This window comes from Plecotus auritus, assembly GCF_963455305.1.
Source record: "Plecotus auritus genome assembly, chromosome: 4".
NCBI lineage: Eukaryota > Metazoa > Chordata > Mammalia > Chiroptera > Vespertilionidae > Plecotus > Plecotus auritus.
Genome location: NC_137775.1, coordinates 91086830 through 91099598, shown reverse-complemented (window position 1 = coordinate 91099598; position 12769 = coordinate 91086830). Strand labels below are relative to the sequence as shown.

The 12769-nt window shown below is 52.6% G+C and overlaps 2 protein-coding genes across 2 annotated transcripts; both read left to right on the top strand.

Moving 5' to 3' along the window:
* Positions 1-1597: 1597 nt before the first annotated feature.
* LOC308246731 (RNA exonuclease 1 homolog) lies at positions 1598-3466 on the top strand (the record flags this gene model as incomplete). Its single annotated transcript, XM_080665120.1, has 1 exon — positions 1598-3466. One exon carries the CDS (start codon positions 1598-1600, stop codon positions 3464-3466), a length of 1869 nt encoding a protein of 622 aa, XP_080521246.1.
* A 2877-nt stretch (positions 3467-6343) lies between these two features.
* PTCRA (pre T cell antigen receptor alpha) lies at positions 6344-12551 on the top strand (the record flags this gene model as incomplete). The annotated part of the gene is made up of 5 exons (XM_080665119.1): positions 6344-6401; positions 8692-8724; positions 9713-10033; positions 11387-11431; positions 12064-12551. 5 exons carry the CDS (start codon positions 6344-6346, stop codon positions 12549-12551), a joined length of 945 nt encoding a protein of 314 aa, XP_080521245.1.
* Between the last annotated feature and the right edge of the window lie 218 nt (positions 12552-12769).

The following is a 12769-nucleotide window of genomic DNA, read 5'->3' as shown; positions in this document are numbered from 1 at the left end:
TGTAGAGTATAGATAGCACAGCGGATGTGTATCAGGGAGTTTTAAAACACAGAGGCCTTAAGTGATAGCCTAGTCATTAGGGAAATGCAAATGGAAACCTTAGTGAGATAGCACTTCACAACCATTAGGTAGGCCACTATCAAATTAAAATACAATTAGCGCCCAGGCCAGATTGACTCCATGACTGGAAACTCCACCTTTGGATCAAAAGGTTTCAGGATTGATACCCAGTCAAGAGCATATTACTCAGTTGTGGGTTTGATGCTAGGTCCCAATCAGGGTGTGTGTATGTGAAAATCAATTGATCGCTCTGTCTCTCTCTCTCCTCTCCCTAACTATCACCCTCTCTAAAAATTAATGGAAAGCCAAAACCGGTTTGGCTCAGTGGATAGAGCGTCAGCCTGCGGACTGAAGGGTCCCAGGTTCGATTCCGGTCAAGGGCATGTAACTTGGTTGCGGGCACATCCCCAGTGGGAGGTGTGCAGGAGGCAGCTGATCGATGTTTCTCTCTCATCGATGTTTCTGACTATCTATCCCTCTTCCTTCCTCTCTGTAAAAAATCAATAAAATATATTTAAAAAAATAATAAAAATAAATAAAAATAATAAAAATTAATGGAAAAAATATACTCCCCTGATATATTTTTTTAAAGTAAATTCTGACACATGCTCCAACATGGATGATGACCCTTGAGGATATGATGCCTCCTGAAATCAGCCAGGCCCATAAAGGCATGTTCTGTGGAATTCCATTTTCATGAGGTGGTCAAATTCACAGGGACGGAAAGTGGAATGTAGCAGCCAGGTACTTCGAGGAGAAGGAAGGGAGAGTTAGGGTGTTTAATGGGTACAGAGGTTCCCTTTAGCAAGATGAGGAAAGGGGGAGGGAGCCTTATGGAGGGATGAACATGTGTTCCAGCCCCCCAGAGAAGAGAAGGCAGAGGACAAGGAGCCATTGTGTCTGACCACTCTGTCCCCTGGGCAGGGACAGATAAGACCTCTCATCTCACCAAGCAAGGCAAGGAGACGCAGTCCAACACCCCTCGGGTCCTGGCAGACGAGTGCCGGGACCCACACTCAATCAGAGTTGTGCTCCATGCTGTCGGGGGAGGGAATCGGATGGTGGGGATTGACGAGAGGAAGGAGAATGAGATGGGGGTGAGCCCTCCCACAAGGTCAAAGTGCCTGGTCCCTGTCTTGCTCCCGACTTGCTCTGTGTGGTCTTGACCTCTGTGAGCCTTGGCTTCCTCCCCTTGGCCCAGAGACAGGAGTGGTTGTCAGGTCAGTGTGGGGCACTCAGTGGCCTGGCACAGGGAGGGCTGAGCAGAGGATGGGGCCCACCCTCTGGACTTGGAGGTCCCTCCTGTTGATGCGGTCCCGAGAGAGCTCTGGGATTCTAGAAGCTAGTCCAGAGAAGATCAGATTAAGTAGGGTGGGTTCAGCATAGAGATCTGAAAAGCAGACTAGAGAACATGAGATCAAGTAGAATTGATTGGCTTAGCGGGTCAATCTGCTCGGAGGCGGGGCTTTCCGCCTATATAAGGGCAGAGGGCACCCAGCCTAAGCCATTAGACACCAGAGCCCAGGAGAGCAGGAGCATGTCTTCGCCCAGGAGAAGTGGAGCAGCGCGAGCTCCAGCCCTGCTGAGGGCCACGGCACCCAGCTGGTTTCCTCCCGGATATCTGCAAGCTCTGGAGGCCGAGCTGGGTGCCTCCTGCCCTGCCCCAACCCTGGTGCCCCTGACTCCCTGCCATCAGCCTACTGGCCCTGGCGGCCTGCCCCCGGTGCCCCCCACAGACAGCAGGGCCCCCAAATCTCTCATCATCCAGCCAGAGTCCGTGAGAAGAGGCCTGACGCCCCGCACCAGGCTGCCCACTGCTCAGGAGCTGTGTGACCTGGGGCGGCAGGCTCCCAGGAAGTCAGCCAGCCTGCTCCATGCTGCCCAGCAGCCGGCCCCAAAGCGCTCCTCCATCCACATCTGGGCTGCTGGTGGTGACAAGAGGAGGGTTGCCCTGGTCCCCAAGCCCTGCCTGGCTGCAGGTGCCAAGAGGCCCCTCCCGGCCAGCAGCAACAGCCTGCCTCCCAAGGCCCAGGGGCCGGGCAGACAGCTCCCGGAGGTGCGCGCCCCTTCAGGCCAGGCGTCCATGGCCACCAGCACCGTGCCCTCAACGCGCGTGGCCCGCGGCCCATCTGTGCAGAGGTTTCAGAAGCCTGTTCTCCCAGAAGAGGGTGGGGACAAAGTCCCAGCCATCACCCGTCAACGCTACCTCAGCCTGTTCATGGGCGAGTGTCTCAAGTTCTGCCCCTCCACCCAGGAAGCCATAGAGAAGGCGCTCAAGGAGGAGAAGGCCGCCTACCACCAGAGCCCCAGCAAGAGGATGTACCGGAAGCTGGCCGCCCACACCTTCCACAAGCTGCGCGGCCTGGCCCCCGGCCCTGGGCCCGGTCCCTGCAGAACCGGGGGCCGCAGCGCTGTGTCCCAGGACGCCCAGATCAGCTTCTCCCTGGAGCGCCCCGACACCCCCCACGGGGAGGATCCTGTGAAAGGGGCCGCCCTGTACCAGCGCCTCAAGGAGCACCTGCTCACCCAGTCCCAGCTGAAGGAGCACGGCTACCCCTTCTCGCACCCGAAGAGGCCCGGGGGCGCTGTCCTCTTCACCGCCCAGGAGAAGCCGCCCCAAGACTCCTCATGCAGGCTCTGCTGCCGCTGTGGCACCCAGTACCTCGTGGCGCCCTCGGGCCGCTGTGTGCGCCAGGAAGAATGTCACTACCACTGGGGGCGGCTGCGCCCCACTCCAGCGGCTGGGGGCTGGGAGATTCAGTACACGTGCTGCTCGGCCGCCATCGGCTCCCCTGGCTGCCAGCTGGCCCAGCAGCACGTGCGGGACGGCCGCCAGGAGGACCTGCAGGGCTTCGTGCAGACCTTTGCCAAAGACCTTCCCCAAGGCGCTCATCCCGGCATCTACGCCCTGGACTGCGAGATGTCCTACACCACCGCTGGCCTGGAGCTGACCCGCGTCACCGTGGTGGACAGCGCCCTGCAGGTGGTGTACGACACCTTCGTCAGGCCGCACAGGGACATCGTCGACTACAACACCAGGTTTTCGGGAGTGACCGCGGCTCACCTGGCCCGCACCAGCGTCTCACTGCGGGACGTCCAGGCTGTCTTGCTCACCCTCTTCAATGCCGACACCATCCTCATCGGACACAGCCTGCACAGCGACCTGCTGGCCTTGAAGCTCATCCACAGCACCGTGCTGGACACCTCTGTGCTCTTCCCGCACCGCCTGGGCCTCCCCTACAGGCGCTCCCTGCGCAGCCTCGTGGCTCACTACCTCGGACGCGTCATCCAGGACGGGGTGCACGGGCACAGCTCCAGCGAGGACGCCAGTGCCTGCATGCACCTGGTCATCTGGAAGATTGGACAAGACGCCGAGACCCAGCGCTCACCGCCGCCCAGCATTTGAAGGACATGACTATGAATTTGGAAACTGCTGTGTGATCACACCTGTTTCTTGCCCCAAATGTCTAACAATAAAGGAATGGTTCAATAAACTAGAGTACATCTGTAGTTTTATTTGTCATCACGTTTTATTTCCTGCCCAAACACATGGCTATGGGTTGAGCATAGGAAGCATGAGGTCACGGTTTGATTCGCGGTCCCGCACCTGCCCGGGTTGCGGACTCCATCCCCAATGTGGGGTATGCAGGGGGCAGCCGATCAATGATTCTCTCTTATTGTTAATAAATCTATGTCTTTCTTTCTCCCTCTTCCTTCCTCTCTGATATCTAATAAAATATATATTAAAATGTTTATTTCCTGATTTTTAACATAATTCAGATTTATTGTAGAAAATTTCAGAAATAAACAACTATAAAGATGAAAAGGAAACTATTCAAAAATCCTACCACAGAGAAATAACAGTGCGAACATTTGATCAGCTTTCTCCTAGGAATAGTTACATATTTCTTATGCAAAATTCGGTATATTGTTTCTCTTTAGATTTAGAGCCTGTTTGTTTAAACTTCCTGTGTATGTAACTATGTATTCACATATATAAAGAAAAAGATATCATTTATGACTTCTTGCTATGCACAGTCAGTCTTCATTGTCAATAGGGTCTTCTAAACTGTGACTTTAAGCAAAATGATGCATAAGAAAAGTAATCTTTACCATAGGCTAAACAATATTAGCATGAGTTGTGTCTACAGCATATTTGTGGGCACAAAAATATCACAATACTGCTAAAACCCAAAGCACTTCCAATATTAAACATTGAAAGAAATATGAAATGTCTGGCTCAGTGGTTGAACATCCACCCATGAACCAAAAGGTCACTGTTTTATTCCCGGTCAGTGCACATGCCCAGATTCTGGGCTGGAACCCCAGTAGGAGACATGCAGGAGGCAGCTGATCAATGACTCTCTCTCATCATTGATGTTTTTATCTCTCTCTCTCTCCTCCCCCTTCCTCTCTGCAATCAATAAAAATAATTTTTAAACTTGTGAACTATACATACATTTTTTAAAGATTAATAAAAACAAATAAGATAATTATTTTCCATCCCACTTATTCTAGTTCAGAAATGGAGAATTAGGGAAGTAAGTAATTTGGTGAAAGTCACACAACTCCTGAATGACCAGTCGGGGTTGAAAGCCAGGTGGTCTGCCTTCACAGCCCACACTCTGAAGCAAACTCTATTCTACATCCCATGTCACTAAACATTCTTTGAAAACATGATTTGAAAAGCTGCTGCATAATATTGACTAACTTAAATATGCCAAACATGAGTTAATTTAACTCTTCCTCTAGCATTGAGCAATTGGGTTGTTTATAATTGCTCTTGCATTTGTTTCTGGTTTTTGTTAATCCTCCCCTCTCCCCCACCGGATATTTTTCCATTGCTTTTTTTTTATGAGGAAATGGATAAAATGCTAATAACACTACTCTTCCCCCCAAATAAAGTTGCTTCCCTCAAATCCAATTAATCTTACAATGGAAATTAAAATATACATTACTTTTATTTTATTTTTATTTTTTTAAATAATTCTTTATTGCTGAAAGTATTACATATGTCCCCTTTATTTTCATTGCTGTTTAGAGAGTGGGAGGGAGAGGGAGGAGAGAGAAAGAAATATCAATGTGAGAGAGGCATTGGTTTCTTCCCAAATGCGCCCTGACCAGGGATCGAACCTGCAACCCAGGTATGTGCCCTTGACCAGGAATTGAACTCGCGACCCCTCCATGCACGGGCCAACGCTCTGACCACTGAGCACCACCGGCCAGGGCCTGCTCTTGTGTTTTAAGTGTAATACTTCAAAGAATATTTTTGTGCATACATCTTTGTCTTATAATGAACAAATCTCTTATTATTTCATTAGGGTATATACCTAGATGGGAAGTTTTAGGATCAAAATGATACCTAGCTAAAGTTTAGTGGAGTCACTGCAAATGGCATTTATAACAAGTTTATTTTTTTTTAAGGGGTTTTACGTGACAATGCAGGGAATACGTCGGAAATCTTTGAACCTTCTGCTCAATTTTGTTGTGAACTTGAAATTGCTCTAAAAAATCAATTCTATTTAAAAAGGGGCAGTGTGCTGCCGAAACCGGTTTGGCTCAGTGGATAGAGCGTCGGCCTGCGGACTGAAGGGTCCCGGGTTCGATTCCGGTCAAGGGCATGTACCTTGGTTGCGGGCACATCCCCAGTAGGGGGTGTGCAGGAGGCAGCTGATCGATGTTTCTCTCTCATCAATGTTTCTAGCTCTCTATCCCTCTCCCTTCCTCTCTGTAAAATATCAATAAAATATATTTAAAAAATAAAAAAAATAAAAAAATAAAAAGGGGCAGTGTAACATGGAAATAAGTTTATGGGGCTTTTTAGCCAGCCATCAGGAACAGTTCAAGCTATGGCTCTGCCACCGCCAGCTGGATGGCCTTGGGCAGGTGACTCAATCTCTCTGAGCCTCAGTCGCCTCACCTGTGAAATGGAACGCACCGTGGTTAGGGGACGGCTTGAAGTGCTCTGTGTTAAACCCTTGACATGCTGCCTCGTGCTCTGTACCCTGCAGGTGGCAGGGCCGGTGACGGCGAGGTGCTCTTCAGATGGGAGGGAGTGTGGGCGCCAGCTCCTGCTGTGGGAGTGGCAGCCTGAGCTCCCTGGCCCATGAGAGAGGATGGGGCTTGGGGGCCCCGGTGGAGTGGGAGGGGCCCGAAACGGCCCTGTGGTGGAGCAGCTGAGGTGCAGCTGGGCCTGTGGCCTGGGAGGCAGCCTTGTGGGCGCCTGCTCCCCGAGCCCACACCTCAGGTCGGCAGCTGTGACCTGCCTCCTATCAAATGGGCCATGGCTGGGGTTTGGCTGCTGCTTCTCTTGGCTCTCGGGTGTCCAGCCCTGCCCACAGGTGAGTCCCTCCCTGCCTCTCTCTCTGTGCCCCATTGTCTGGCCCGAACCACCCTCTCCCTCTGGGCATCCAGGTGTGGGTGAGATGCAGGGAGGCAGAACAGAGGCACTGGGGCCTCTGGGAGGGTCTCGCCAGAAGCCCATCTTCCCTTCCCCATTGCACTCTACCTCCCAGCTACCTTGCTCTGGGGCCCCAAGTCCTGCTCCCCTGGGGTCCACAGTGTTGGTAGGGAGTAGTCACCTCTTGGAGGTATAGAGAAACAAAGCAAGCTGGCGGGTGTCCATGGGGGCCGGGTGGAGTAGCCAGGGCTGTTATGTGATATGAAGTGATGGGACCTGGGCAATATTGTGAGGTCCCCTCCTGCCCTTCCTGTCCAGGTCTCCCGCCCTCAGGGTGCCCTTTCCACCAGGGTTCATAGTGCCTCGTGTTCACTCCCAGCTCCCCCTTATCAATGGGCTCTCAGGAGAAGTCCCAAGGCCTCAGTGACTTCCCGGGTGTATGCACCCCCAGGCTTCCAAAGATCAAGACCGGAGCTAAAGGACTAGAATTGTGAGAATTCCAGCTTCATCTTTCTAGAGCCCGTGCATATTTACATGTGTGTGCGTGTGCGGGGGGTGGGGGGACGGTGAGTCCTTGACCTTTGAATCAAGACATCTCCTTGAGCTAAAGCTGACCCAATGTGTCACAGCTCTCCCTCCTAAGGAGGCCAACCATACCCATGTGGAGCGGGGCATGCCCAGGGCAGGCGACTGAGCTCCGGGAAGGACGCAGCCAGGGTGAGGAGGAGCAATCCTGGGAGGCTTTGTGGAGGAGGTAGATGCTTAACTTACCTTGGGGAGTGCCTCTACCGGCACAGCTGCGAAGGCTCGGGAGCTGTGGTTCCTGGACTCACTCCTCCCTTTGTTTGTGATACCTTATTAATGATAGCATTGATAAGAATACGAATACCCATCTGCCATGTGTTTTACAGTCACGAACTTTATTCTACGCAACAACTCTGTGGGGCTGGTGTTATTAGATTGATGGGACTATTGAGACTCAGTATATTAAGTGCATGAGACAAACCAACTCTATCCGAGGCCACGTCCCAAGTTTGTCCACTTTGTCACGTAGCAAAATCTTAGTCATCCTTCCAAGTGGGGTGATATGTGGGACTTGGAGTCGCCGAGATCTGAGCTCAAATCCTGAGTGGGCTACTAACCATCCACATGCTACAGGTCAGTTATTTGACCTTCAAGAAGTCTTATGTGAGCACTCCACACCCCTACATCCCCACAAAATACCCTGGCACACGTCCCTGCAGCATGCGCATTTCTTTGGCCTGGCTACACTTAGAGTTATTGTGGGGTTTTGTGTGTCTGTGTGCGTGTGTGTGCATGTGTGTGTGTGTTGTTTTTTGTTAATCCTCACCCAAGGATATTTTTCCATTGATTTTTAGAGAGAGTGGAAGGGAGGGGAAGAGACAGAGAGAGAGAAACATCAGTGTGAGAGAGACACATCAATTGGTTGCCTCCCGCATGCGCCCTGGCCAGGGCCAGGGTTTGAGCCTGCAACCAAGGTACATGCCCTTGACTGGAATCGAACCCAGGACCCTTCAGTCCGCGAGTCAACACTCTATCCACTGAGCCAAGCCAGCTAGGGCTTAACTCAGTTTTAATTTGTTTGGAAGTTTTAACCTTTAAGATTTAATTTTTATGAGCAAATATCCAACTGTTCAAAAATAACATTGTTATATATTAAATGAATCATCCTTACTGAAAAGACTAAGTTTGTGGAAAATTAGGATATTCTGGAAAATAAAGGACAGATCCACCTGGATTGCAGGTTCGATCCCAAGTTGAGGCTGTTTCTCTCACATCAATGTTTCTCTCCCTTCCTCTCTCTAAGCATGTCCTGGGGTGAATAATACAACAAACACCCTTCCATATTCCACTCAGATTAACAAATGGTTATAATCTTGCCATATTTGAGCTCGATTTTTAAAAATATATATTTTTTATTGGTTTCAAAGAGGAAGGGAGAGGGAGAAAGAGATAGAAACATCAATGATGAGAGAGAAACATGGATCGGATGCCCCCTGCATGCCCCCTACTGGGGATCAAGCCCTCAATCCAGGCAAGTGCCCTGACCAGGAATTGAACTGTGGCCTCCTAGTTCATAGGTCGATGCTCAACCACTGAGCCACGCCAGTCGGGCTGAACTAGATATTTTTAAGAAACAAAAAGTTACAGATACATTTGAAGCCCCTTTAATCTCATTCCAGGTCATATTTCCTCCCCTTCCTCCCCAGAGGTGACCACTCTCCTGAGGCTGGCACAACCAGGTATTATGCATGTTTGTTTCCCATGAGACTGAGTTCTTTGAAAGTGGGGACAATGTATATATAAATTATTATATACTAGAGGCCTGGTGCATGAAAATTCATGCACTGGAGGGGGGTCCCTCAGCCCAACCTGCTCCCTCTCACAGTCTGGGAGCCCTCAAGGGTGGGAGGTGACCAAGAGATCAGGGGAAGGCAACGCCCCCATCACACCTCTGCTGCTGCCACTGCCGGCAGCGCAAGCCTCGGCTGGCCCTGGTTACCTGAGCCTCGGGCAGCCCTGGGCAGCTGGGCAGCTGACATCTGAGGCTTGCCTATGCCTCGGGCTGGCCCTGGGCAGCGGGGGGGCTGAGGGGACTGGGGTACTCTGGAGGCAGGTGCACGGAGCAGCTGGACCCACCTGGGGGCAGGCCTGGCCATGCCGTGTGCCTGCCACCCTGGCGGGGCTGAGGGGACTGGGTGCTGCCATCTTGTGGCTGTGGGCACTTCCATCTTTGAGGGCATGGCAGTCAATTAGCATATTCCCTCCTTATTGGCTGTGGGCACTGCCATCTTTGTGAGTGTGTGATGGTCAATTAGCATATTCCCTCTTTATTAGATAGGATAATTTAATGTTGTATATAAATTAATGTTGTATTCCTAATGCCTTGCTTGGAAAGGTTCAGATATGATAGATGGGTGATGGAAAGATCATGGACAGATGGATGGGTGGATGGACAGATGGATGGACATATAGATGGAAAGTAGAGAGACTAGCTGTAGAAAACATGGATGATGGAAAAAAGAGTGAATGAATAGAGAGGTGGATGAAAGGGTAGAGGGAAGGAAGGGCGTTTAGATGGGAAAACACACGGAGAGAGGGCTGGTTGAGAGGATGGAGGGACAGATGGATGGTGAAAGGACAGATAGAAGCATAGAAGCCTACAGTGAGATGCTGGCCTAGGAGGGCACGGACAGATCTAGGCCCCCACAGGTGCATGCTCTCTTACAGGTGTGGGCGGCACCCCCTTCCCCTCGCTGGCCCCACCCATCACGACACAGGTGGATGGGAAGCAGCAAGTGCTGGTGGTCTGCCTGGTCCTCGATGCGGCGCCCCCTGGCCTTGAGAGCCCCATCTGGTTCTCAGCTGGCAACGGCAGCGCCCTGGGCGCCTTCACCTATGGCCCTTCCCCAGCTGCAGACGGCACCTGGACTAGCGTGGCCCAGCTCTCCCTGCCCTCGGAGGAGCTGGCATCCTGGGAAACCTTGGTCTGTCACACCGGGCCTGGGGCTGGGGATCATAGCCAGAGCACACAGCCCCTACAGCTGTCAGGTGGGGACAGAGCCTGGGGCCCTGTGAATGTCCCCTGCCCCTTTCACTCACCCTGGACCCAGGATTTGGTGGGAAGGAAGGCAGGCCCAAACCATGGTGGCATGAACGGTGTCCAAGTGTCCTCAAACTACGGCCCGCGGGCCACATGCGGCCCGCCGAGGACATTTATCAGGCCCACCGGGTGCCACTGCCTGTCCTGCTTAGCAGCCGACTCGTCCCGGGCCTGCAGTGCGCATAGGAATTTGTTCATAGTTTTTTTTTTAAACTATAGTCCGGCCCTCCAATGGTCTGAGGGACAGTGAATTGGCCCCCTGTTTAAAAAGTTTGAGGGCCCCTGGACTAGGTGAAGGGGTGCCTGGGCTCAGAGCAGGGCCACCTGAGGGCCCTGAGGCCTTGGATTTGTAACTGTGATATCTCACTCAAATCTAGGCTCTGATGCATGTTTTCCACGAAGTAATAATGCCTCCTCCCTCCTAGGATTGAGATATATATTAAGGTACATAGATTAACCCTACTACCTAGGGCTAATATCTCTCTCTATACCTAGGATTAATATCTATATATCCCCCTATATATGACACCCTACCTATTAGACCCAAACAATGAGTAAATAATTGATTGCTACCACTTATTCAGTGCTTACTCTTGCCAGGTACTATTTATTGTAAATACTTTACATTTATGAAGTCATATAATTTTCCTTATTTTTTCAGGGACAGAGAAGTAATATGTCCAAAGTCATCTATTATTATTACTTTATTCTTTAAAAATATTTTTTTATTGATTTCAGAGAGGAAGGGAGAGGGAGAGAGATAGAAACATCAACGATGACAGAGAATCATTGATTGGCTGCCTCATGCATGTCCCACACTGGAGATCGAGCCCACAACTCAGGCATGTGCCCTGACGAAGAATCCAACTATGACCTCCTGGTTCATAAGTCAATGCTCAACCACTAAGCCACGCTGGCTGGGCTATTATTACTTTATTAATAACCAGGTGACTTCCTCTTCTTGGATTATGTTGGTTTTAACATTATATTTGTTGAACAAATTCTCTGCCTTCCAAAGGCTGCTGAGAAAACTGATTCCTTGTCCGGAAGTGCTGAGGCAGCTCAGCCTCCCAGGGACACAGAACAGGGGGCAGCAGGGAGCCAGGGAGATCCAGGCCCCTCCAAGGACTTGCAGCGAATGGGCTCAGGTTCCCACTGCCAGTTCCTTTGTCCATTTATCCAATATGCCATGAACAGGGCCCTGTGTCAGGGCCGGGGCACAGTACTGGGGCGGAGGGCACGGTACTGGGGTGCAGGGAACGGCCCATCCCAAGTCTCACTCCCTTCTCCTTGGCTGGCAGGAGAGACTTCCTCAGCGAGGACCTGCCTCTGGGAACCTCTTGGGGGTGAGTGCTGGGGGCCAGGACAGTAGGTGCTATTGGGCTCTGGCCTGATGGGTCCTACTGGGGGTTGGTAGGTGTTCCCTGAGGAGGCTGTCTTGCTGGGTTGGTGCACTGGCCAGCCTGGGCCTCTGTCCACCTGTGGGTAAGATCTCTGACCCCAGCCTAATCCCTGGACACCAGCTGAGAAACACAGGTGAGCACTGTTAGAAGGGCCCGTGAACTCTCCCGGAGCAGCCCAGGTGAACGTCAGCATCAGAGCCTGGGGAGACCCCTGGGAGTCGTGGGAGACTGTCACTTCCACCACCTGCTGGCCATGGTCACCTTTCCGGGTCTCTTCCTGGCCAAAGGAAACTTCTGAGCGGGCTCCTCTCTGCAGCGATACGGACTCCTGCCTGGCCTGCATCCCCCTTATTTGGGGGGGATATAATAAAATGAAGGTTAGGCAGGTATTTTTTATTACCAGGAAGAGTTGCGGTTAGACACCAGGAAGGACCTGCCCTGAATTTGGGGGACGACATGGAGGAGGAATGGCAAGGGCAGAGGACAAGGCCCCTATTCTCGGGGGGGGGGAACGTTTGTAGGGGTGGGGTGCGTGAGGAGCCCCGGGCCCAGCCTGCTCCTTCCCCCTCCCGCAGGGACGCCGGGCCGCGCGCTGCGGCTGGGGGCGCTGCGGCTGCTGCTCTTCAAGCTGCTGCTGTTTGACGTGCTCCTGACCTGCAGCCGCCTGCGCGCCCCGCCCGCCGCGCGCGAGGACCCAGCCGCGGAGGCCCGCCCGCTGGACCCCCAGCTCCCGGCGCCGGCCGCCGGCCCGCAGCCTCGGCGGGTAGGAGCGCCTCCGCCCCCGCCGACTGCAGTCGCCGCCGGGAGAGGCCAAGGGCTCAGACCTTCTGCCCCGCCGGCCTGGCAGCCCCGGGCGGGGCCGCCGCGAGGTTCACATCCGCCCTCCGGGTCCCGACCCTGGCGGGAGCCCCGTCTAGAAGGAGGGGTGCTCTCTGCCCACCCAGCGCCCAGGGCTCAGAGCCCGCCTTCAATATGCGGGCCTCCCGCCTCGGAGGATACTGCGACCTGCCTCCTCCTGGACCTGAGCTTCCTGGGGGCCGGGCGGTCTCCCTCCTTCCACTGAGGCCGATCTGAGGGAAAGGCTGCGTCTCTCCCATCTGACTGGGAGCCCCTTGAGGGCGGTGAGGACCCAGCCATATTGGGACATTTGAGATGCAGAACACTTAGGACAATTAAAGGAGAACTTAATGACACAAGCAAATGAGAAGTGTTTTCATTTCTGTCTTCTCTGGGAGGAGGCAATTTGGCAGGTTTAGAGGAGGCAGAAATCTGGGAGGGCTT